Raw genomic sequence first — 25,519 nt, 5'->3', positions numbered from 1 at the left:
ATCCTAACTTTTCTACATATTATGTGAACTTGAGTAACGTTTCTGTGCTTGGGACAGTAATGGTACACACCTCATGGGATTGTTGTAAAGACATGATTATGCATTCCCAGTCTCTGCTGTAGGAAATATGGAGAGTTACGGAATAGAGAAAGATACACAAAGACATGCATAGGCCTGGAACAAAACCTGTAAGACTCTATGTCAAATGTGGTGGGATTTTATAACTAGAATACTTAAAATTAACTCTGAAGGTTGGGCATTTGAGGCAGTGTTTAATCATTTTAACTTCGACAACAACTGGCCCGATGTATAAGTTGGGAACCAGGAGCCACAATTGAAGAGCGTGATTTAGGAGCAAGATACTGCAACTTGCTTATGAAGCTCCCTTATAAAGAGAAAAGCTTCCCAGGTATACAGTGAATGCCCTGAGAACATCTTAAAACTGCCAGTGTTGCTGGATTCTTTCCCCACCCCCACCTTGAGCTCCAAAGCTGTTAAGAGCTTAGCTGCCGTTTGTCTTGAGACTCCAGTCTGGATACAAAGTAAGTGTCTGCTTTTGAATATGGACAGACCTGGGCTGGTACTTCAGCTCTGCTTCTGGGCAAACCACTTTAATCTCATCTGAGTATATTTTCACAGTTTATAAAATGAGAAAGTATCTTTTTAAGGATTATTGTGAACATTCAAAAATCCAGTTTATGAAAAATGACAGAGTAGTGGCTACATATGACTTTCTGTCTCTGAACCTGTTACCTCACCTTTAAAATGGGGACATTAGTACCTACTTCATGAGGTTGTTGTGAGGATTAAGTTAGGGAAAACCCACATTAAGTGTTCAATGAATGACAATTTACTGAGGAGCATCTTCCAAGTACAGAATCACAGAACAGATTAGGCTCCATGTGCCAAGAGTGCTGCCTTTGCTCCTAGGAATAGCCAAGACCATTTCCTTCCTGATGGGAGGTTTCCCAGTGGGCCCCCAACTCTAGAACTCTGAAGAGATGGGCTCAACCATAAGGTCTCTGAAGCCTCAGTCTGCACACACTGTTCTTTTCAGCTGATGCTCCCACCTTTTGGAAGCCAAAGCTGCCAACTTGGCCTCTTGCAAAACACACATTCCATTCATAAGTGCGTTTGTGCATTTTTCCTCCCACACCCTTCTAGGCAGCCAAGGCAGCTGCTAGAGAAGCAGCTTCTCGTTTGAGGGGGAAAAGCAACTCCCAAGGGTTTTTACACAACTCTTGATTTAGGCTTTGAACATATCGCTCCCAATTTTGACCCCCTCACCCATAATGGAATTGTTTAGGACACTCGGCCATGTTTGTTTTCATTTCCTTTTGTTGCCCCTTTTGTATATAATTTCTTCCCTATTATAAAGAAAACCAATTAATGGAAACTTGAAAAATTCAAAAAAGGTAAAATCACTTCTAATGCCACCACTCAGAGTTAACAATGTCATTATTTCAGTCTTATGTCATACTTTTTCCATCATTCAAGAGTTTTTTAATAGCTGCATAATATTCCAGTGTGTTGATGTGTGCCATAATTTCCAAAACAGTCCCCTTTTGACACTGAAGTTGTCCCTAACCAATTAAATCCTTGCACATACATCTTTGACAAATAATATTTCTTAAGAAAAAATTCTTAGAAGTGAAATTGGATATGAACACTTACAGCATCTGTAAGTATGAATACTGACAGTTTTAATTTCTCAGAAGTTTTTTACTCTGTTGGCCTGGACTTGTTCCAAATCTTTGCCAATTTGATAGGTTAAAAAAAAAAAACTATCCATTAAATAAATAGATTTGATTTCTGTTTATTTGAATATCCTATAGATTGGTATCTTTCTTTTTTTTCCCAGAAGCTTTTTTGGCCAATTGTTTTTAAGTTCTCCTTATGGATTAAGTATAATATCTATTGATTATTGCAAAAATTTTTCTAGCTTTTTATTTTAAGGTAGTTTTAGAAGTCTTATGCTTTCTTTTATTTGTTCTTATATTTAGAAAGTCTTGATTGATCCCAAGATCAGTTTAATAGACGCTGACAAGTATGTATGGTTTTGGGCGGGTGGGGATGTTTATTTTTTAAGTAGGCTCCATGCCCGACCTATGCCTTGAACTCACAACCATGCGATTAAGACCTGAGTTGAGGGGATCCCTGGGTGGCTCAGTGGTTTCGCGCCTGCTTTTGGCCCAGGGCGCGATCCTGGAGTCCCGGGATCGAATCCCGGGTCAGGCTCCCGGCATGGAGCCTGCGTCTCCCTCTGCCTGTGTCTCTGCCTCTCTCTCTGTCTATCATAAATAAATACAAATAAAATTTAAAAAAAAAAAAAAGACCTGAGCTGAGATTAAGTCACATGCTTAACCAACTGAGCCACCCAGACACCCTTGTATTGTTTTTTAATAATTTAATTTTCACACTTACACCTTTTATTCCTCCCAGAATTTGTTTTGGCATATGGCAACTTCCCCCAAAATATTTAGATTTTACCCATTTACCTATCTTTACTTACCCAATCAAGAAGAATACATCCTTTACTATGTAAGTCCATATATTTAAGAGCATATGTGTTTTCTTTTGTCTTGTCTTACACTAAGGTGCCATACCATTTTGTAGCTCTTTATTTTAATATACTAGCAATTTCAGCAGCACCACCCCAGATAAACACAGGGCCAATCTGCATGGATTATAAAGCACTACAGTCAGAGGCTTTGCTGTTGACTGCATTGCTGCCATAATCCACTAGGACTTTTTCAGCACCCCTAAGGCAAGAGAATCAAGGTTGGAACATTACATGGGAAGAACATTAAGCCCCAAGAAGAGCCTTTTATGGTTTTCATAAGATAGGGCCTCTTGAGAAGTCACAACAAAGGAAAGGAAATGAAAAGGTTAGGCTGGTTTCCGTACCTTTCCTTCCCCAAGACTGACCCTTTGGACCTAGGTCACAACCCCGACCTAAAATAGGACTTCCAGAGCCAACCCAGCCATGTGCTTTTGGCAACTGGACTTGAAGAAAGATCTCACTGTTGAGATGACTCTTTGGTACTTCTCTGGATCCTCGGCACTACCTTCTGTATACCTTTTTTGCTAGAAAACATCCATTTTACATGCAGTTAAGCTCATCTCTGGTGTGAAGAAGCTGTTTGCCCCTCATCTAATCAGAATTTGTATTTTAGCCATATATAATCTGTACAACACCATATCAACACTTTGAGTAGCTCCAGGCTCTAACTAGGCACCTAAATCTTTCACTTTGGAATTCCCCAAACTTCTATTTGTTAAGGCCGTGGCTGGGCTGAAGTCTGAAAGGTCTAAGCACAGAAGAGACAAGCCCAAAGAGCCAACTGGGGAATAAGAATCTGCTTTGGAGATACACTTTTTAAGTAAGAAAAAAATTAACCCCCACCCCATTTCCTTCCATCCTCCATTTGATGCTAACCTTGATAATAAGGAAAGAAAATAAAAGAAAAAAATTCTGGTTCACTGAGGAAACCTTATAACCTTCTCCCTAGCTAGAGGATGTAGCCATGACTCCCAAGTCCTTTCCAACTGCAAGGAAAAAATAAAAGCACATCTAGTTCCACCACTGTACTTACTTATTTTTAGGAGATACCAACATGAGGCTGGAAATCTTTGGGAAGGTCATTAGGGCCTCCATCAAAGAAGTGAGTAAGATGGCTGGCCAATAGCTTTCCTGAATATAAACAATAACAAGACAGAAAATACAATGAAAGGAAGCTAAGGGTCATAACTGGTCTACCATAATCAGACTTCTAGGATGTAAGAGCCAAATAGAGCCATCAGGAATCATGTTAGTCAAAGCCCCCACCCCACCCCCAGTTTGGCACAGACAGGGAAGTTAAGCCCCCAGGAGGAGCAGTGACCTGAAAGGTCCAGTGTGACCATGCCAACCCCCATCTCTTCCTCTCTGGATTCCTTGCATTACTCACCTGACATCCTTTTGGAAACCTTAAACTTACGTGATTTAGGTGCTTTACAAAAACTCTTTTTAAATTCTAACACGGATGGAAATAATAGTCTCTTGATTTTACAGATGAGTATAAGGAAACTCGGAATTTCACTAACTTGCCAAAGGTCACACAGCAGTGGCACTTGACAGTTTCAGCTTGTGTCCTTTGCCTTAATCACTGCCAACCTGATAGATGTAGGAGCCATCCATTAGCACAGTGCTCAAATTCACTTTTTGTTCCTCATGGGAATCGACATCAGTTGCTACAATAATACTATTTAGGTAGTAGCCCTCTGAGGACTCATTGGTCTTTTTACCTACAAGTATTAGGACCCCAAAGGCCATTAAGTTGGTAAGTGGGAAGTCAACATCCATGTCTGAAGTCTGAGGATCCTGTACCATCTGAATTATTTTCCAAAGCATAGGAACTGCTATCCAATATCACGTTGGAAGAGGCTCCCGGCAGGTAAATCTCGCCCCAAAATAAAGTCACTGGTTGGGTTTGTGTTTTTTTTTCTCTCAGAATTGTCAATAGTGAAGTAAACAAATTTATTAAATCCAACAGCAGGTAACCTTCCAAATAAAAAAACATCAAAAGAAAAATGTAGACAGACAAAAATGTGTGTAACAAGTTAATAAAAATATTCAAGGGGCCATTTTGAGAGTGCAACAGTGCAGAGAATACAAACGTAAGTATTGACCTTTGTCAATAAGTTTGTACAACCTTAGGAAACAGACACACTGGTCACAAACCAAGAGGAATCCACAAAGGTGGAGGGTCACATGAGTAGTGGACTCATCACCTCAGTGGGTTAAGGCAGGGTATCTGTAGGACCAATTCATCCAAGCCCCATCTGCCTATTGTTTCAAGTTCCCCCTTTGAAACCTAGAATCATATTCATTAGTGCAACAGGTAAGAGCAATTAATTACAGACTCAGGGCTGGGGACCAGAGTCGGGGGTGGGGTGGGGTGGGTGGAGGGGGGTGTCACCATCTGCTGAACGGCTTCCTTTGGCAATATCCAAGATTATGTTGTATTAAGTAGCAAAAAGAGAAGGTGGGTAGTGGAAAAAGTATGAAAGCAGGCTTAGTTTCCAAAAGGAATAGGATGTTGAGGCCCCAGCACCTGAATCAGGAGAACCTGATGGTTACTCAAAGCTATTTGAATCATCTCGGCTTCTGCAACCAGTGCTCAAGCATAAACTCTTTCGATAAGGAAAAACAACCTGCATAGATCCTCACTAAAACACGGCCCTCAGTCCAGGTTAAACTGGATATATACTACCAATAAGAATATACTTGGAAAGGTAGTGGATAGAAACCCCCTCTAGGATTCAGAAAATAGATTATGGAGTAGGAGGAGGATCAACAAGATAGGTCCTCACATGAGTCCCAATTAACATACTTCAATAACTTATAGTAATCCTTTCCCTTTAGACTATTTAAGCAAGATACTGCTAGAGTCCCCCCACAGGAAGACCTTTGTCAGTTTCCAAGATTTTTCAAGTCCTCCCCCCCCCCCCCCAACAGGGAAGACCTTTGTCAGTTACCAAGATGTTCAAGTCATCACTAAGCAACATTAAGAGACACAAGAAAAACGGCAAAGCGGGCAGCTAAAACAAATCTAGCAGCAGCTTCTCTCCAGCCCTTATAATTGTATAATTGGGTCTATTCCTGGGCTTCACTACACTCAAAAGACTTCTTTTTAAATGTGGCAAACCACAGTCTTACATAGAGATGTTTTGATTTTTAAACTTTTAGACCTAAGTCCTTATCCCAGTAATTTCCCATCGTTGTTTAATGCAGTCTGGCATAATAGGATTTGAGGCCATCCAATGAACTATGGAGTCCCACATCCTGTGGACTCCAGCACTGAGGACTAAATTTTGACACCAGCCTCTGGGAGAGCAGAACTGTATCAAATATGAACTCTGTGGCTTAATCCCTGCTCCCTTCCCAAGAAAGCTAGTTTGTGCCTGCCTTAGGGAAGTTTAATATTGAAAACACTGCCTAATACATTTCCAGTTGGATTTCTTTAGGCCTCGGCTTGGGTGAAATTTGGATCATTACCCAGCTCTAATTTTTCTTATCAGAAGAGTAGATGGGGGTATTGGACCCAAGCTCACATGTGGGCACAACTGGTCCAGGTGAGGGAAAACTGTTGAGGCATCCAGCTAAAGCATAGCAAAGTGTCATTACAAGAGGTGGGGTTAATGATACATTCAAATATGGCAAGGATGGAGCAAGAGCATGTCAATGAAGCAATACTTCATCTCATATAGCTTTCTAATCACTAAAGAATACACCACAAACTCAAAGCCATTTGCCAAAAACTAAGAATGTCCCAATACATAAATACATACTCAATTTCTTGTAGTCACCCTCAGATATTTGCCTATTTTCAAAATCCACATCCTGCCCCTCTGTACCACCCTGATGTTATGTTGTTAAAGTGAAGAGCACATACTGGCTTACCTGAGGGGCATGCATTTGGCCTCTTCCACACAATTACTGCTTGCTCATTAAACAGCAAACCTATTTCTAGGCTAAAAGGAACAGGGACCTTTAATTTCTCCATAAAGTGTGACTACAAACCATACACACACCCCACCTTAGTTCCCTTTGCTAAAAAACTGCTTTTCAAGTCAAACACTGGCCCAGAGCTAGCTTGCACCAGGAACTCCAACCTGGATAGAACCTACAAGTCCTTCCCTATTTCCTTTACTGGTTTCTCATTTGCATTTCTGTAACAAATAGATTAAAAATATAACCAAAAATAATTTATTTAATGGCTTTCTTTGTGGGAGGTCGGGATGGGGAGGCTGTATAGTCAACAAAAATCTACCCACTTCTAGCATACCTAATGCATGGAATGCCACCTTGTAGGCTGGGGAAGGAATCCAGTTCCTCCAGAGTCCTCAGGATTCTTGGTGCCACCCTCTCTTGTGCTCTTCTCTCCATATATCCTTGTAATCTAAGACATAAGGGAGCCTTACCTGGCTAGGAGCAGCCTGCCCTTTCCTTTTCAAACTCTATCCAGTCTAGAATCAGGAAATATTGGGCTTGCAGGACTGGCTGGCAGTCTCTTTAAAACCTCAGTCTAGGCACCCTGACTTCTTTGAGTCCACAGAACCTGCTGGGGCCCCTGGAAACTCTCTTTACACAAGGAACTTGTGTCTTAGGCTAGAACAAAGCCAGACATCTGGCCTGAGACCCTCTTCAGCTTTCCAGCAGTACTAACTTGCTGTGGCTGATTCTTTAAAGTTTCCCTTCTGTCCCTCTAGAAGGGGCAACTGCCAAGTTTAGGATCTTAAAAAAAAAAAAACAAGTACGTTTCCTATGTCAATGTCAATCTTGGAAAAACATCGACTGCAGGAACTCCTTAAGTAATCATCTTTGGAAAGATGGGAGCCTGGAGCCATAAGGCTCCTAATAAAGGAACTCAAAATAAGCAATTCCTGCCCAGGCTGAGAAACATATACCTGGGAGGCAGATGGAAGTAGTTAGGGAAGAAAACTCCAAATGTTTAATAGACAAACTCTCATTACCTCAAGAGTATAAATATTTTATGTTTTTATTTAAAAGATTCCCTTTTCAATCTGTTCCAAAGTGTTGGGAGCTGAACTGTACAAGTTCCTGCCACCCACCCTTCCAGTACAGTTTTTTGAGGACACTTTTTTTTTTTTTTTTTTTAATGGAAAAATAACAAGAGGACCCTCTACTGAAACCAGGTAGGACCAGAGTCAGCTTCTGTGTGGCAGTTTGGCCAAAGCTGGCCTTCTGGAGCAAGCACATGGAGGAGTCTGGGGAACTGGGCCTCCCTCTTGTGAGGAAAGGTTTGAGAAAATTCATCCTCTCTTTAGTGAAGATGGTCCAAATTCAGATTCAAAAGCCTCCATTTATGACGTTACCTGGCACTCTTATGCTTTATATATTGAAGGCAGCTCCCTCTTTTATGGCCAGTTTTAGCAGGCAAAAAGAAACAAAGGAATATAGATACATATATGTGTATATATATATTTTATATAGGTAAAATATATACATATCTTATATATGTATATATACATATTTGGGGGTAGGGGAAGGAGAGAAGGGTCATGTAAACCTAAACAGTCATCACATTACCCCAAATGAGCCTGACATTAACAAAGAAGATAATAAATAACTCCTGGGGGTTAAGTGACAACATGGGTGCAGCAAGAAGGGAAAGGGCACACATTTAACTATTAAATACACTTCTATATTTGTTTGGCAGAGTTCAGGCCAATCCCAGGCTTCTGCACTTGCCAGACAAGTAAGCTGATGATATTAAAAAAAGAAAAAAAAAACTTTTACAAAAAAAAATTCAAGCAGAGCTCCATACCACAGTTTTCCTTCAAGTCAGTTGGCCGGCAGGCACAGTTTTCCGACCACCAGGAACAGAAACTTTGGCTCCAAGGCAAAAGAAAAAAAAAAGTATTTTCACTTACAACATGAAAATACAGAAAATTCATCAAAAAAAGAAAACTATCAAAATCTACTTCCAGCAAAACTGAGGTAGCACTGCTTTCTCTGCATTCAATGCTTAAGTGGTTCTCAGTACTATGTGTTCTAAAAAAAAAAAACAAAACTGCTCACTTGACTGACAGGTGCAGCATGTTGATGGATAAACTCAACATGAAATGCAATAGGTCAAAGAAGGAATGAGCAAGAAGTGAAGAAAATAAAGAGTTTCGGATAAATTAGCTTAAAAGGGGGTTGTCACCAGACTACAAATGCTCTTGGCTGGCCTTAGCTCTCCAAGAGCTTTAAATCGCCTGGGAATTAATGCAATATGGTTAACAGTTAACACTGCTATTCAATTCTGTGTAAATCTTTTAAAATAATTATTACAACCTAAATTCAACCATGTAAACAGCACTACACACAGTACAGACCTGCCCTGAAAAACAGAATATGCAAAACTGAGATCTGGCACTGTATCTTGTAATGTTAATTCAACCTAACCATCCCATTCCCCCCTCCCTGCTCTACACCCTTCCCCACACAAAAAAAAAAAAAAAAAAAAAAAAAAAAAAAATTTGTGCAAGAAATGGCAGGCTTATTCTATCTGAAGGCTTCAAAAAAATACACAACATGTAGCCAGGTTCAAATATTTTGGGGAACCCCCCCCCAAAAAAAAGAAATAACCAAAATAACCAAAAAGTGAAGAAAGTGCCTAAAACATGATACAGCATTTTAGAGCCCTTTCAGATACAAGGCAGAGAAAGGTGTAAAGTAGAAAATATCTGGATCTTCAGTAATTTCCAGAAAGGTCCAATTCCTCTGTTGGCTGCAGGGCAGCAGGCAGATCCCTGCTGCTGCTGCTGCTGCTCCTGGGATAGAGCCACTAAGTCTGCTCCCCGGGACACAAGCCCTCGGGCCCTGAGCTGAGTGCACCTCTCCCTTCCCCTTCTCGTTTCCTTCGCTCCATTTCCCACTCCACAAAGGTATCGAAGAGACTTGGCCAGGCCTCATCTTCACTGTAGTTGCTGAGGTCAGGGCCAATCACCTGAGTGAAGTTAAGGAACATGTTCCAAGTGTCCCGGGAGATGCCCTTGATCCCCGAGGGATTCTCCGTTAGAAAGTTTAGCCACTGGTCCAATACTGGAGGATTGTTCTGGGTAAAGACTAATTTCCACAGGGCAATGGCTATTTCCCGATGCAGTGACCGCTGCCCTTCTTCAGAGTCCAGACCAAACTGAAATGTAAACCGGTAGAGATCCTTGAATTTATCCTCTTGTTTGGCTTCTGTTAAGAGGCTAGGGAATCGTGCACAGATCCCATCAATGCTGTCTGCACTTATTGCTTTGCAGCCATCAAAAAACTCCTTCCTGCAACAGGAAGGAGGGGGCACAATTAATATTTGTAAACAGTATCATCATCTGCTGAGAGGCAATATAGCACAGTAAGAGCATGGTTTTGAGATTGGACAGCCTGGATTTGAGTTCCAACTCCTCCACTAATTAGTCCTATTTATCCATCCGTCAAATGGTGAGAATACCACCTTACTTCATAGGGTTTTGGTGAGGACTAAACAAGTTAATATGTGTCCACTGCTTCTAACAGTGTCTGGCACATGGTAGGAGGCTGATGGTGGTTCCTTCATTCACTTATCCAACCTTCCAAAGCGAAACTCCAGTCTCCCGCTTGATGCTCTATTTCCCATTCTGCAACAGCAATTAAGCTCAGACTCCCCTCCTAGACGGGGAGTCTTCCTGCTTTCCTTTTGATTCTCTATGGGTTGTTTGTTTTTGGAATATTTTTGGTGACTGCCAAGGGAGATCTTTGGAGCCAAAGATTCTGGCTAACTCTGCCACCAGAGATCAAAGTTCTATTATTAAAGAACAAAAACTGCGTATGTATTTTTAACATCTACATAACACTTTCAGGTTACAACATGGTTTCTCATTGATGATCACCTCAGAGACTGCTGTTTCAGCTGAAAATATAAGGCATCTGAAACCCAGGGGCTAGAAACTGGGGTTGGGGGCGGAGTGGGGGGTGTGTGCTCTGCAAACCACACGTTGGGTAACCTTGCTACTACCTCCCCACAACCAACCTCTACAGGGACATATGACCATGGTGATGTGCACAACTACTGCTTACTAACTGGGGCCAGTTGTCCCTGTTGGCACATACGCTGGCTGAGGGACATGCACACAAGAGCTAGAAGGGGCAACTGACTCCGTGAGTGATGGAGGCGGGTCCTCAAAGATGCTCCCCAGACCAGCACTCACAGTGCCTGGCACATAACAGGTGTACAATAAATATCAAGTGGGTGAGGGAGTGAGTGAATTACAAGTAAACAAGTGAAAGAAAAGATAAAAGTCTGAAAGAGCAGTGGTGCTGGGCAGCAGTGTGGCCACAGGGCTCCATGTGGGCTATTCTTTGCTTAATTTCAGGCAAAGACAGTCGTTGCCTGTTCTTCAAGGGCTGCATAGCTTTATAGAAACTGCCGAAAACAAAAAACAAACAAAAAAAAAAAACTTACCCAAAACCCTAAGAAGCCAACCCAGTTCTACCCCAGCTAGGCACCCCTGCCCAGGAGTGCACTCATCCTCCTCTGCTCACCTGGTGATATGAAGTATTTGTGTGACTAACCTGGTGAATTTGCACATGGTAGCAGCCTGGAACTTCCAAGCCAAGAGCAGCACTCGAAATTCTGTGGGGTCAACACATAAGTCATTGCAAAAGCGCTCCATGCCTTCCTCCAAAATTGCATCCTCCCGCTCATCCTTGTAGCGCCTAAACAGTTCTTCCAGCCTCTGCAGGGAAGACTCCTCAGCATTGGACTTGGGCTCCCTCCCGGCATCTCCAGAGGACGTTGGCAGCTGGCAGGGCTCAGTGGCAGCCTCCGCCTTCTTGGTCCCATTCACAAGGATATCCCCGCCTGGCTTGCCACACGCTGGTGGCTGTTCCTCACGGTGGCCTGCGCTCCGTCTGCTGTGTGACTTGCTGCTGGGGTCACGGTCTCCATTCTTGCTGCCCAGGGTTGATGAGGGATTCTTGCACTTGGTGACACACTGGCCCATGGTGCTGGTGGCCTGGCCTCTAGAGTGGCCCCCTCTGGATCAGATGCCCTCGCAGCCACTGGCCCATGTGCCTCAACATGCCATCAGCCAGAGGAGCTAGCCAACCTGGAAGAAAATCAGAGCAGTTACCACTGGATGGGGAGACAGGCAGTCACAAACTCCCCTCCCCTCTGGGGACTGTGCCCCGGGACACCCCTCTATTTCGTGAGCCAACCATGATCCCGGGGAGATACCCACAGTTCTTTCCCATAAGCTCTCTACCCTTCACATTGGAGATGTAGGGCTAGGGCACATATGGAGAACCAGTAAGAAAATGCCTAAAATTCTTAAGGTAACATAGGTTACAAAGAGGTTGATTCATGTGCAGAACGCATCAAGGAAGACTACAGTTTTGCCAGAAATATTCCAGAGGAAATCTGTCTTGCCAACTTGCCATCACATAAGAAAGTTATGTGGTCCTGGGTTAAGCCAGAAGGTGCAAATAAAAAGTTCATCTTCTAGTCCCTAATGTCCAAATCCTCAGATTTTCTTTTTTTAAGTAGAAGGAGTAGGGAGTAAGGGTAGCCACATTTAAGACAACTATACAGTTTCATAATGGCCTAAAGACAAGGTAAAGTATCTGCACTACATGCAGTGTCCTAACCAAATAGCAAAGTAAAATTTGCCTCTGATCTCTTCAGATTCCTTTCTGGGGCTCTCTGAAACAGTAGGTGAAATGCCCTTTCTCCACGCTTCCTCTGCCCACCCACAGGAGCCAAACACCAGGCCTATACCCCACACCAAGGTTCCCAGTCCTCCACTTTCTCTCTCTCCCCTCCCCAGGTTCCTCTGTGAGGTTGTATAAAGAGTCAGAGCCAAGTCCACACCAAACAGGAAGGGCCTACAAGGCTGGCAAGCTCAGTCCTCCAAGAGGGTGTCTCCACCTTAAAAGAAGGGTTCATTTATCCAAATATAATCTCAAAATGGTAGGATAATTAGTAGATAAAAAAGAAAAGTCTGCACGGATACATCACAAACTCATCATGGTGGTTTATTACTTATTCTATTTAAGAATGTTTTTAGAAGAACTGCTAGAAATTTCCTGGTCAAGGGTGAAGTGAATTCTCTGCAACTGCCTTCTCAGGACTCTCTTAACTTCCAACTAATTCACGAAAAGATCCGGCTACAACTTAGTACCTGTCAAATTCTACCTGCTGCCATAATCACTGCAGCCACCAAAATGATGTTAATACAACTTTAGACCAGGAGCCAGAAGCAGAGTAGGTAAAGGGGACCTACATCAATGTTAGTCCCATGCCTCTCCAGCTCTAGGAAGCGTTGTGGCCCTTAGTGGTCCAAATTCAAATCTCTTAGGAGATGGGCAGTTGGTGTGTGTGTGTGTGTTTTAAAGATTTTATTTATTCATGAGAGACACAGAGAGGCAGAGACGTAGGCAGAGGGAGAAGCAGGCTCCATGCAGGGAGCCCGATGTGGGACTCGATCCCGGAAACCCGCGATCACAACCTAAGCCAAAGGCAGATGCTCAACGACTAAGCCACCCAAGTTCCCCCAAAAGGGTGCTTTTTATGGAAGGTTGGAGCTTTAAACTTTACCTAAAGAATTTTGATTTCCTCCAAATGGTGCCTAGATAAATCTGAAGTTATCTTCAAAAGGAATTCTATGGGTAAATTCTGAGCATACATGTTAAATGATGAGCAGAATCATTCTTCTACTTATCAGAGACTAATCGTATCAGGGTGTGTCCTATTCTCCACCCTCAAAGAGAATAAATGACAGAGACATGCCCATACATGCCCTAAAAAGACTTGCAGTTCCACTTAGGCTTTCAAAAAAAAAAAAAAAAAAAAACCACTGAAACCCTACACGGATTTTTTGGTGTGGAAAAAGACAGACCCAAGTATGTTTTCTTAAGTCCTTTTATGCTTTAATAGTATAGTGAATAAGCCATAAGCACAACCTATTAAAATTTTAAAAGGCAAGGGGTTAATTCTTAGAAGACCAGCATACAAGGAAAGCAACTGTTCAAGCTGAATTATCTCAAAACAAGCAGGACTATACCATGTGGAAGGTCTGGTTTCCAGATTTGTGTTTCTAAAGACTACAGTGCTAAAAGAAACAAAAGGCCCAAACTTACACAAACCCCACATGCTCACAGACTGGCAACTCTAATTCTCAGGCACGCTGACTCACCAGGGTTTGCTGCTCAGCTCCTGCTGCTGAGGGAGGCCCAGGTACCTGGCAGGATAAGAGGATTTCCTGGCCTCTGTCTGACCCACCTACCCCAGGCCACTTACCCCCACCCCCACAGGACAGATGCTTCATTGTACCAGCTTCCTCCAAATCCTGGCGCCAGGGCCTTCAGGTAGGCTGAACAGATGGGCCTCCCAAAGAAGCCCTAATCCCATTTCCCCAAACGGCCTTCCATATAAGAGCATCTTTGAGGACCTGACACAGCAGAACCTGAAGGCTTTTAACATGCCCAGAAGATGAGAAAAAGGAGGGGAAAATCAATTTAAACAGATGATCAATTAGCAAATGCCAGAAGGTCAGATCTCTCTTCCATTCTGATCCTTTCTGTGAAATGCCCTCACTCGAGATGAGTGTTGAGGCGAGTGACGATCTCAAGCAAGAAGAAAATATTTTCAGATCTGATGGCAAATACAGCCCCCTAATGATTCAGTGGCCTCCCTTCTTTTGTATCTACCTCTTTCCTTGGGAAAACAGTTTTGCTCCCAGGCTCGGTCTCATAAGCCCTGTGTCCCCAAATGGCAGCACTTCAAGTGTCTCAAAGTTGGAAGTCTCCCTGGACTTGCTAGCTGATGGCTAACAGCTAATAATAGCAGTTATCAATTATTGAACACTTGATATCATGCCTGGCACTATGCTAATAAGCACTTTACGGACAGTAAAACTCCTGTATTGTCCCCACAACCCCATTTAATGATAAGGAAACTGAGGCACAAAGTAAATTCCCCAACATCACGCAAGCAGAACCTGGTATGTCTGGCTTGAGAAATGCACCTTTACCTCTAGGCCAGACTGCTGAGTCCACCGACATCAGAGCACCAAGGGAGAGCCCACCAATGGATGGGTCCTGAGCTCTGGAGTCATGAACACGATCCCATCGGCCACTGGAAAGATAACAGCACACTGTCTGCGCCCGGTGCTTAAAAAGGGTGTCTCACTCAAGGTCCTCTCCCAGCGAGCTCCAGGGCCCAGCAGCTGTGAGGCCCATGCACTCAGCCTTGCCAGAGATGCTGTAAAGCGGGGATGTTTCAGACCATCAGCTGGTTAAAAACTCTCGCTCTGAAATCAAAGCTCAACTTTGCCAGTGATTATTGTTGACTATAATTGAAACCGGTATTTCCTTAAGCTGCAGAATGGTATCTGCCTCACAAAGCAGTGGTAAGGATTGTCAGGAAATGCAGATAAAGGGTACCTGCCACACAGTGCCCGTCGTCCCCCCACACCCCCGCTGCCCCAGAAATGACGGAGGACAGCTATCATTCATTATCATTAACAGCCAAGCAGTATCTGCTTAGCCCGATGAAAGCCCCAGCTCGTCCTATCTGAACAGCCTTCCCAGGCCCTACCAGGATGCCTACCCCTGCCATGTGCTTGGGTCTTGTTCAAGAACAGTCTCTTGAAGCACTGACCCTGCTCAAATGCACCACTGCCCAGAAACACCTGCAGGACTGTGTTCTCCATAGGATGAGACTTCCTTATGACTGATGCTGAGTACAATCAAGCTGGGCATTTGCTGTCCTCTAGGGATACCCTGAAGCTACCAGTTACTCACTGTACCTAACCTGGGGCATGCTTCCAGCCAGTTCCTTACTCCCTCCCTTTCCCACTTAGGCCGAGCTCTGTAGGCTTACAGAAGACAGGATTTCTAGCTTGATACTCATTTATATTAATTTAATGGAACTGCCTTTCCAACTGGTCATCCCAGCCGCCTCCCTGAAGAGGACAGCCTCAGCACAATCTGGTGCCAAGCTTCACCAGCCACAGAGCACCATTATCAACGAATTACCACTTTGTATATGGTATTACATTATCATCACTCTACATAAGTATGTAGTTCTGTGACATAGTTACTCCCACTTCATAGGAAAGGAAATGGAGGCACAGCAAGGCCAAAGAGCTATCTAGCAACAGAGAACAGAGGGGCAGAGTGATTAAGAGGATGCACTCCTGGAGCAGACAACCCTGGATGTGAATCATGGTGATGGCACCAACTGTGTGACTGTCAGCATTCACTTTAAAATGGGGCAGCTATACCTCAAGACAGAGTAAATGAGATAATCCACGTGAGATGTTCTGTTCACAGAAAGTGTTCAGTAAGTGTTAACCTTTGTCATAGCTGCTGCTGTTCTTGCCAAGTCGGTGACAGAATCAAGCCTCCTGAACAGTGCTCTTTTCAGTGGCCAGTGCAGCTCGGGGTGGGGGTGGGGGTGGGGGGGCAGGGAGAGATGGTGGCTCAGGTACACAGGACTCCCCAAGTAACCAGTGCAGCTCCTGTCTCCCTGTCCTCACTGTGACTCTGCTCTCCCGCTCCAGCTAAGGGGCATAAGTGAGATGAACAGGGCAAGGGGCAGGGAGAAAGGAAAGGCAGGAAGAAGAATAAAGAAAACACACACATACACATATACCCCTGGAAACCTACTTCTGGGCACAAATGTAGTTTTGGGGTTTACTTAAAAGATTGAAACCAGTAAGTCTGCTCAGTTTATGCTGGGTCAGGATTAGCCTCCAGCTTTTCTCCTTCAATCTCAGCTCCAAATGCTTCTGTCACCCTCCCTCTCTGCCCCAACACCCCAACACCCCACACCATGCCAGCCCTGGCCAGTGTTCCTGGGGATGGGCTTGGCTGCCTGCCTGGCCCCAGGCCTGGAGCTGCCACTGCCGGGCCAGTGGCAACCCCAGAGGCTGTGATCCCTGTGGATGCTCTGGCTCCAAAGAAGGATCAGGAGCTGATCTATCTTGTAGGCAAGTTCCATGAAGCGAGATGCAGGCAAGTCCCTGGTTCTCCTCAGGCTTACTGTCTATGACTGAGACAGAAGGACACGTTATGGAAGAGAATGACCCTGGAGGGCCGAACCACACCAGGACACAGGGTGACTGGAGACAGGAAAAGGAGAGAGGAGTGTGAACCAGTTACAGAAAGAAAGGTGGAAGGGCTGACGAAGGGGAAGTGATAAGCGTTCGGGCTGCATGCTTCCTATGCATCATCGCCTTTGGCCTCGCAACCACCCAGCTTGTTAGACCTTTTACAGATGAGGAAACCGAAGTTTCTTAACTACTAAGCAGGGTGACTAGGAGATAAAACCAGCCTGTCAGACTCCAAAGTCCACCCCGTGGGAAAGTTTCAGAGAAGTGGCTCTTGTTTGGTCTTTAAATGACTGGAAACACCAAATGGAAAAGAAAGAGTCAAAAGGCCAATGTGGTTGGTCCAGGTGAAAAGGTGATTTGAAATATTTAGTAACAGCAGTATCTTTTAGACTACACATAGGTACTGAGGGGATTCACACTGACTGTCAACATTTAACCCACTACAACTGTGTGAGGAAGATACTCAAAAAGTTTGAGTATCTTCCTTTTGAGTATCTTAAGTATCTTCCAAACCTTCCCAAACCTTTTGAGTATCTTCCTCACACAGGAAGTATCTCTTGAGTAACCTCCTCTACAGAGAGAAGAAATGAAGAGAGTTTAAGGAATTTGGCCTCATGTCCCACAGTCTACAAAAGAAAACGGATTCAAATCCAGGCCAACTGATTCTAAACCCACCATTCTTCATCACTGGCTTCACTACTATTCTCTGCTACAATGTGTCCCAAAGACATGCCCTTCTCCCACGGAGACGATCATGGTCCAAGACAAAAAGGTACATTAGCAACACCTAAATGTCACCAGAGATACGGAGTAAACTTCCAGGTTTGGTTCTGGTCTGGTACCTCCCCACAGTGTGGACCCTGGAACAAGTCACCTAACCTCTCCGAGTCTGTGTGATCCCAGCATTAAAGTGAGGGGTTGAGACTAGTCCTTTCAAGTTTAACATTCTGGGGCTACCTTCACTTTTTTTGGCATCCAGTGAGGCTAAAGTTCTAACTTTGCAAGCCTTCTAAGAACAGGCACTTTGCCTGCTCAGGGAATGGCTCTCATATGCCTGCCTTGCCCAAGCCTATCAGACCCAAGAGAAAATAAGACAAGAAGTCCAAAAGGAGGAGAGAGAAAACAGGGGTACTCCAGTCTGAACAGGTGAAAGATTACACTGTTGTTGCAGGCCTGCATCTCCTTAATCATCTTAGTTTGATCTCTGCAGGGTCAGCAGGTGCCCTGGCATATGGAAAACAGACCAGAGCGAGCTGGTTCGTGGCTGCTGCTGGTTGGGTCAGGAAGCCTACTTAGAGGAATGCTGCCCTGGCTGCTGATGGGGAGCCTGTCACCCCAGGAACAACCTCATGAAATGAGAAGCTAAAAAAGAGGAGGCAAATGCTAGCACCAAAAATCAGTGTCAGCAAGGCTCTTACAATCTACTTGGAGACTTCCTGGAGGGAAAGCTGATTGGCCCAGCCCATTCTGTTCTCATCTAGTGTCTCTTCAGAAACAATAACTACTGACAAATGCCAGTGTTTCTATCTAGTGGCAGTAAAAGACCGCTTTCCAACTTCCATCCAGTCTGTAGAGCTAGCTGGGTGCAAGTTTCCAGTTCTTACTATATATGCCAGACACTCAAAGGCCAGAGACCATAAGTACATGGAATTCCTCCTATGGCTTTTCTCTAGACACTGGGGGTTTACTGCACTGTGCTGGGAGAAGCTCCCCCCACGGGGGTCTCACAGCAAGACCACAGGAGCCCTGCGATCTCACCTGGCAGCTGGAGATGCTGAATGACCTGAGAGAAAAAATAGAGGATGGGCAGTGGCCATTTGTAAACTACTTCCTAGAAAGTAAACTTACAGAAATAACAAAGAGGTAGACTCAGGGGGTGCCTGAAATAGAGAGTTGCCTGCTGTCACTTGGAACTTGGGCCTTATAAGATCACCTTCGGAGATCAGGTCTCTTTACCCAGAGCTACTTGGGAGGGAAAGCCTTTCCCTCTGCCAAAGCAAACGAGCCCCGTCTGCTGCTATTTTCATGCTTTTAAAAGACTTTTTGTCCTAAAATGTACTACAGCAGCAAGCTAAGACAGCAGTTCCAGTTAGGGTTGGGTAGGAACACATGACTTTTTACATCAACAAATCTCAAAAGTGCAAAAGAAAAGAAAAAGAGGGATTTGGGGGCAGGGGGATGGGGAGAAAAAGTTTTTTTTAAGAAAATAAACCAACTAGTTATATTTCTGTAAAATACTCTTAAATCACATGACTGAGAGCAGCCAGCTTTCCACAGAATAATTTTCTTTATAAAAGTGTTCTTACTGTTCCTCACCTTGCACACTTCAAATATACTAGAAGTAAGAATATATATCCAGCTGGAGGCCTGAGGACGAGGCCAGTGTGGGCTGGCTAGAACAAATACTGATTGCCAAACACAACTAAGCCAACACAGTGCATGTACAATAAAGTTTCCAAATACCAAATAATGAAGCATTTTTGGTCTCTGAGCTCCAGCTATGAGCTACATGTCTAAACCCACATGACGAAAAAAGGGCCATATCGTTTTACTGACCCACACTCAGCATCTTTTTTTCCTGTCACTACTGATTGGGACAAGTCAGACTATCCACTCATGTGCAAAGCAGACATCATTAAGGGGCACCAGATTTCCAGGTTGACATTCTTTGTGTTTCTGCTCCAGCTTTCTCAGTTTCCTTTCTGGTTTAAGACCCGAGGGCTGTTCTGGATCTGGGCTCCGTGGTACCAGAATAAAAATGGCTGCATTTTTCATCTCTGGTTTTATGCTTACTGCTTGTTTTCTTTCTTAAGATAAAGCCTTTTAGGGGATCCCTGGGTGGTGCAGCGGTTTGGCGCCTGCCTTTGGCCCAGGGCGCGATCCTGGAGACCCGGGATCGAATCCCACGTCGGGCTCCCGGTGCATGGAGCCTGCTTCTCCCTCTGCCTGTGTCTCTGCCTCTCTCTCTATCTCTCTGTGACTATCATAAATAAATAAAAATTAAAAAAAAAAAAAAAGATAAAGCCTTTTAGGCCCCACTGAAGGTAAACCATGGGAGAAGGAGGCACTGATTCCTGGCTTCCAGTTGGCATATGAATACCAGCCACCCTAGGGGCTTACCTGTCGATGATTAGTCCTCAAACATCCAATTACCACATCAACTGTTCACTTCTCAGTCTCCTTCTGAGCAATTCAGTAGTCACAATGTGACTGAAAAATAGTTAACTGGAGATAAGCTTTGGTTTTTGCCCCTAAGTAAAAGAAAGGCAAGAAAGGAAACTGTGAAAGGAGTCGAAAGAGGAGGAAGGAACCCAATATAAAGGTGACAAATGACTGCATCAAATGTCTTAAAGGGGCACCAGAATTACCACAAATGTATAGATGTGGTTTCTAGAGCCACATTTCCTCTAAGAAGGCCTCAGGTTCATCATGTGGTAACTCATCAATCTCTTAAATGTTTGCTAATTCTTAAAAAAAAAATTCCAAATCCATTAAGGCCACATTTATCAGTTTTTTCCTAGAGGCCCATGATGGAAGCTGACTACTAATGCATATCAGACGGGAAGAGGAAGAGGGAGAAAAGAAAGAGCTGTATAATAAAAGAATATCTGTTTTCAACCACATCAGTAAACTGGTCAGAGAAGTAAGGCCACTAAGGCTTTCTTTCCTGCTGCCAAATTCAAAAGTATTACACAGTTAACTCTGTAAAGTTTAGAAAATAGAGAGAAGCATAAAAAAATCCCCTAGTATCCCACCACTTATAATTAATGTATGAGTATATCTTTTTAGTCTCTTAAAGGAGCACATATAAATGGCACACACAAAATCTGTGCATGTCTACATTATGCACTTGGAACTTTCAAACAAAAGTGGGGTCATATTGTACATTCTATTTTGCAATATTTTCCATTGAATATTTTTCATATAAATCTTCTCCTCTAATAAAATGCTTTTTAAAAGAGCAGCAATTCAATGACAGTACTTGTATCACCGCAAACACACTAGTTATGTCATGTAACCCACAGACTATTCATAGCTTACTACTAGTCAATCTGTCAAAAATTTGGTGCTGCATTACAGAGGACGTGCCAAAAGGATGGGATTCTCTGTTGAAACATATTTAATATTCAGATAAGTTTTTCACTGAATGGAGGTACCATACTAAATCAAGTCAATTTTGTCTCTTGTTGGAAGGACATTTAGCTTGCTTCGAATAATTTTCACTATTATAAACATTACTCTGATAAAAACAACATGCAGTTAAAATTCAGCATACTTAAAATTTCCTCAGAATAAAACCCTCAAAGTGGAACCAACAGATCAAAGGATACACACAAAAAAATTGTATATGTATATAATCCAATCTGAACTATCAACTTGTATAGTGTACTGGGAGTGTGTATTTCTCCCAACATCATCTTGGGATATCTGCCAGGTAATTCAACTTCTTGCAAAAAATCCTTACCAAAAGCACATTAAAACACTGTGTTTAGGGAAAATATCTAACCACCAAAGGAGGATGGAAAGAAAGAGCACTTGCTTCATTGTAAATCACATCAAAAAGACTCACAGATCCAATGATTCTGGCTTCAAAAATTCCAAGATATATTGTTAAATAATGGGGGGATGAAAGGGGGTTGAAAAAGATTAATCATAGGACACTTTTTAATCTTACCTAAATCTTCTCAATTATTCTTTCAAAAGGAAATTAACCTGTCCCACTCCCATCAAAAAGTAGCAGTAATAGCAGAAGCAGGGGCCACCACCGCTCATCCTAAGGCCTAGTGACTGACAGTCCCTCTACCACAGATTTAGCATCAAGGTAGAAGGATCTCGCCTGCAGACCAGGCGGAACCTGAAGAATCACATTCAAAGAGGCTCATTCAAAATGGAACTGTGGGACCCCTGGAAATGGTTAACAGGCTGGATACAGAGTTGTTATATGGGCTTTCTAACTTCAGACTGGATCAAAGGGTATTACTGTGTGCAACAATGACTTGCCAACTTCCCCAGCACTCGGATTCTTCATCAGGTGATTACCCAGTTTTCACCTGAAGATCTGTCTCCTGAACTCTTGGCCACATAGTTGGGTGGGGCTCAAAATGGACTATGTGACTCAGGGCCACCTGAGCCTCACATGTCCCTGGCTTCATTGACTGGGTCAGGGATATACAGGTGACCTCAGCAGACAAAGTAAATCTTAGAAGTATAGGAAGTTGGAGCTGCTGTAGTCCTCCTGCCAGAGAGAGCCACCCGAGAAAACAGTAATGCCTACCCAAGAGTCACTGTGAGGATTAAATGGTCCCTTCTTATCATATGGATCTTACTTCAGATGCATGTAGGACCCAAGAATGAAATCACTGCCAAGAGACAAAAAGAAAATGAGTTTTGAAGGCATTATTTACACCTAGAATCCAACTGTACTACCTTGTCAGATCAAAGCCTGAACTCCACAATGAGCCAATGAATTCCTCTTTTGCATAAGCCAGATGTCAGGTTTTCGGTCACAAGAGAAAGAGCCCCCACTAGCACATTGCTATGTCACCCAGATCTCTTCTACCCACAGAGCAGAAAAAGATCTGCTGCCTAGGCCCTCTGACTCATCATCCAGCACCAATTTACTAGGCTATAATTTCATCCCTTAGCTGAACACCAGGACCAATAATCCCAAACTTGAGCAAACTATGAAATTCTATTTACAACTGGGTGGACCACCAGGATGCCATTTAAAAGCTGATACGACTAATGAGCAAAAGAACCTTTCCAGTTGCAATTTTCACAACCTTAGGCCTCCTTCAAGCAGACAGGCCACAAAGCACTTACAGCTGCTTTATTCTGTTGTGTACACACATTCTATCATCTTCATGTTCCCAAGGAGGAACCTCCTCTCAGTACTCAGACACCACGTGAAAAGCTGTAAAGCAAGAGCTCCTGGAAGTCTTTCTCTGTGCAATAACAACATGATCAATCTTCCAGCTGAAACAGGTATTTGATCTAAACCACATCCTACGAACCTGAAAGGCTAGATCTAACCAGAATTCGGCTACCCTCTTGGTTTCAATTACTTACTATTGCTGAAACAATTTCTCTCTGGTTTCAAGCACTAAAGAGCCTTTTTAGAAAGTATTCAGGTTTTAAAAACTGTGACAGGAAACGCTCATTTTTGTGTGCCTTTATTGGAAATACGTTCCCTGCAGGTTGAAAGTCAAGGCCCCAAGGTTGGAGCTTTATTTATTTATTTTTTTTTCAAACAGTTACTTATTTCACAAATGGGCACCTACATGGGCATTCATTAACATGTGTAAAGACAAGCAGATAATTAAATCAAAATAGAGCTCTATACCTGATAGCTGGCATCATAGTAATAGAGGCTTGGCAAAGACAGACATCTGATGATTCCAGCCCAGTTCCTGCCCACTTCCCACCCATACCGACCTGCCAAAATTGATGCTACCAAATGGCCACTGCAATGCTATCAAAATTCTGCCCTATCAAAATAGCTAGGCCCTATTTTCATAAAACAGATTATAGGAAAATTCTAAAATAAAGCAGCAGCACTATAAGCTCTTTTGGTCACCAGTATCTCTGAAAATCTGAGGAGAGCTTTGGATTCAGAAAGAACTATACATGTGCACCACAAACTCATACACTCCAATTTTGCATCCAATGAGTGGGGTCTATGAAATTACATGTAACTTTTCTGAAATGCATCAGGGTTTTACCTACACCTCAACCACGTTCCTTCTCCTCACTCATAACCCATTTGCATACACTGCAGCTCCTAGAGCTGCCCAGGATAATCTTACCCCTTCTGAAAAAGGGCAGGACATGCACTGCATACAGATGACTGCGTGTGTACAGCTCGGCTCTATCTGATCCCCAGCACATCCTTAATCACCTATACCTCAGTTTTCTCACCTGAAAACTGGGAAAATCAAAGGGTCACAGTGAAGAATAAATGGCTCCTTCATACCAGATGGGTCTCAGAATGCTGAGGCGCTCTTTGGCCAACTACCCTACAGCACCATCTCACTCGGGTCCAGCACATCATTTCATTTCTTCCTAGCACATTTCACTCTCTGATTCTTATTACCTTACTTATTGTCTTCTCCCACTACTAGAAGGGAAGTGCCACTGGAGCTGGGATTTTATCTTATTCACCCTTTTGTCTTGTGCATCTAAGCTTTGCCACATAAGCAAATGTTTGATAAATACCTGTTGAGTGAATAATAATCACTATTATTTACTGAGTACTCTGTACAAGGCACTAGTCTGTGTACTTTAAATGTATTAACTCATGACTGAATAAATGATGAGTCCAACATAGTTAGTACTGTCCCTAGCACAAGTTAGTACTCAATAACTGGTAGCCATATATACCAATCTAATTATATGATGACGTTACCAAATACTCAATAGCAAAGGGAGTCGAGTTCTAAGGATGTAGAACTTAACTTCACCTCTCCAGAGCTGCTTCCTAAAGTCCAACCTCTCCTGGACTCCTATCCTTCCAGCACACCTCTACCTTCAGAGAGAAGAAAAAGTAGGAAAAAAAAAAAAAAAGGGATCCCCGGGTGGCGCAGCGGTTTGGCGCCTGCCTTTGGCCCAGGGCGTGGTCCTGGAGACCCGGGATCAAATCCCACATCAGGCTCCCGGTGCATGGAGCCTGCTTCTCCCTCTGCCTGTGTCTCTGCCTCTCTCTCTGTGACTATCATAAATAAATAAAAAAATTAAAAAAAAAGAAAAAGTAGGAATTGTCTCCTTGTTCCACTTAACTCCCTACCTCATCAATCCCCAGATAATGTGATACAAACACATCTTCTCAGCCAGCATACACCACTCCATCTCTCTGCATGCCACAAGCTAATTTTCACCTCGAACTGAACAAGAGTCAAAGTTAAAGCTGAAATAGGAACATGTTCATCCTGTTACGCCTCTTTTTGACATGCACTCCAGTCCTTTGGAAAAAATTTACATTTATGATGGATATCACCCCAGCCTCTCTTAGCAAGACAGAAAGTCCAGAGAGTTCATTCAAGCCATGATCATGTAGCACTCTAAGAAGCTTCAAGGGTTTGCTAATCAGGTGAACTCCAATGGAAAGCCTTCAGGTGCTGGTCTGAACTGCCTCTCCTTTACTTCAGTAAACTAAGGCATCACACATTTAAGATGTTTGGAGATGCAAGGGCAAAAACCAGTTTTTTTAATACTGAATATTGAAAATGAAGGACTCACAGCCAATTTTATACTACTATCCCACTGTTTTATTTTCTAACACTTGGCGGAGGGCAGAGTGGCTTTTAACTCTGAGGGCTGAAGCAGGTACCTCATCAAAGATATTAAGAGATGGAGGACCACCAAGATCCTCCATCTCTTTGGAACCACAGGGGACAACAGACTATACTCTATATGACAGCAAGAAAAGGCCAAGAACTAAAGTCCTAATCAGAGCCTTCAAAGCCAAATGCACTTGCCAAGAAAGCAAAGGGCAGATTCCACCTCCGCTGGCTGGCAGGCAGGCCCACACATTCTGCTTAACCATGTGAAACAGCTAGCTTTTGCTCTCTCCGCCCCCGGGCCCAGTTATGATATTTGGGTAGCAACACCGGTGACTTTTCTAGGAGAGAGTTTTACAAAAATAGGGCTTCCAATTTTAGGTCTAGAATTGAAAAGAAAAATAGCCAGAATTAGAAGTTTGTTTTAACACAATACATTGAAAATTACAAGTTTAAGTGCTGGTCGCTGAGGACGGGGAATCACACCACCACATGACTTCTCAGTGAGTCATAAAAAATAGTACAGGCTTGTTTAACAGTGGACACCACCAGTAATAAGAGTTAAGGAGTCCACTTGTGTCAGATGACAGAAAGCTGAACTGACACTC

At 43.3% G+C, this 25,519-nt stretch overlaps 1 protein-coding gene across 5 annotated transcripts in view; it reads right to left on the bottom strand.

The window, feature by feature from the left end:
- Positions 1-9,053: 9,053 nt before the first annotated feature.
- The window catches only part of DCUN1D3 (defective in cullin neddylation 1 domain containing 3), a 35,429-nt gene continuing 18,963 nt past the window's right edge, over positions 9,054-25,519 (bottom strand). For 4 of the 5 annotated variants that reach the window (XM_026003226.2, XM_072753707.1, XM_072753706.1 and 1 more), the window contains exons 2-3: positions 11,093-11,628; positions 9,054-9,822 (exon numbers count right to left, since the gene is read on the bottom strand). In XM_026003226.2, coding sequence (XP_025859011.1) covers positions 9,339-9,822; positions 11,093-11,523 — 915 coding nt within the window. In that variant the 5' untranslated portion in view covers positions 11,524-11,628 and the 3' untranslated portion in view covers positions 9,054-9,338. Of the gene's footprint in view, positions 9,823-11,092; positions 11,629-19,755; positions 19,887-25,519 lie in introns of those variants that run through there. The other variant, XM_026003228.2, reaches the window with a different exon arrangement.

Source organism: Vulpes vulpes, chromosome 3, assembly GCF_048418805.1.
Source record: "Vulpes vulpes isolate BD-2025 chromosome 3, VulVul3, whole genome shotgun sequence".
Lineage (NCBI taxonomy): Eukaryota > Metazoa > Chordata > Mammalia > Carnivora > Canidae > Vulpes > Vulpes vulpes.
Note: the sequence above shows the minus strand (reverse complement) of the source record. Positions and strands in the feature narration are given on the sequence as shown.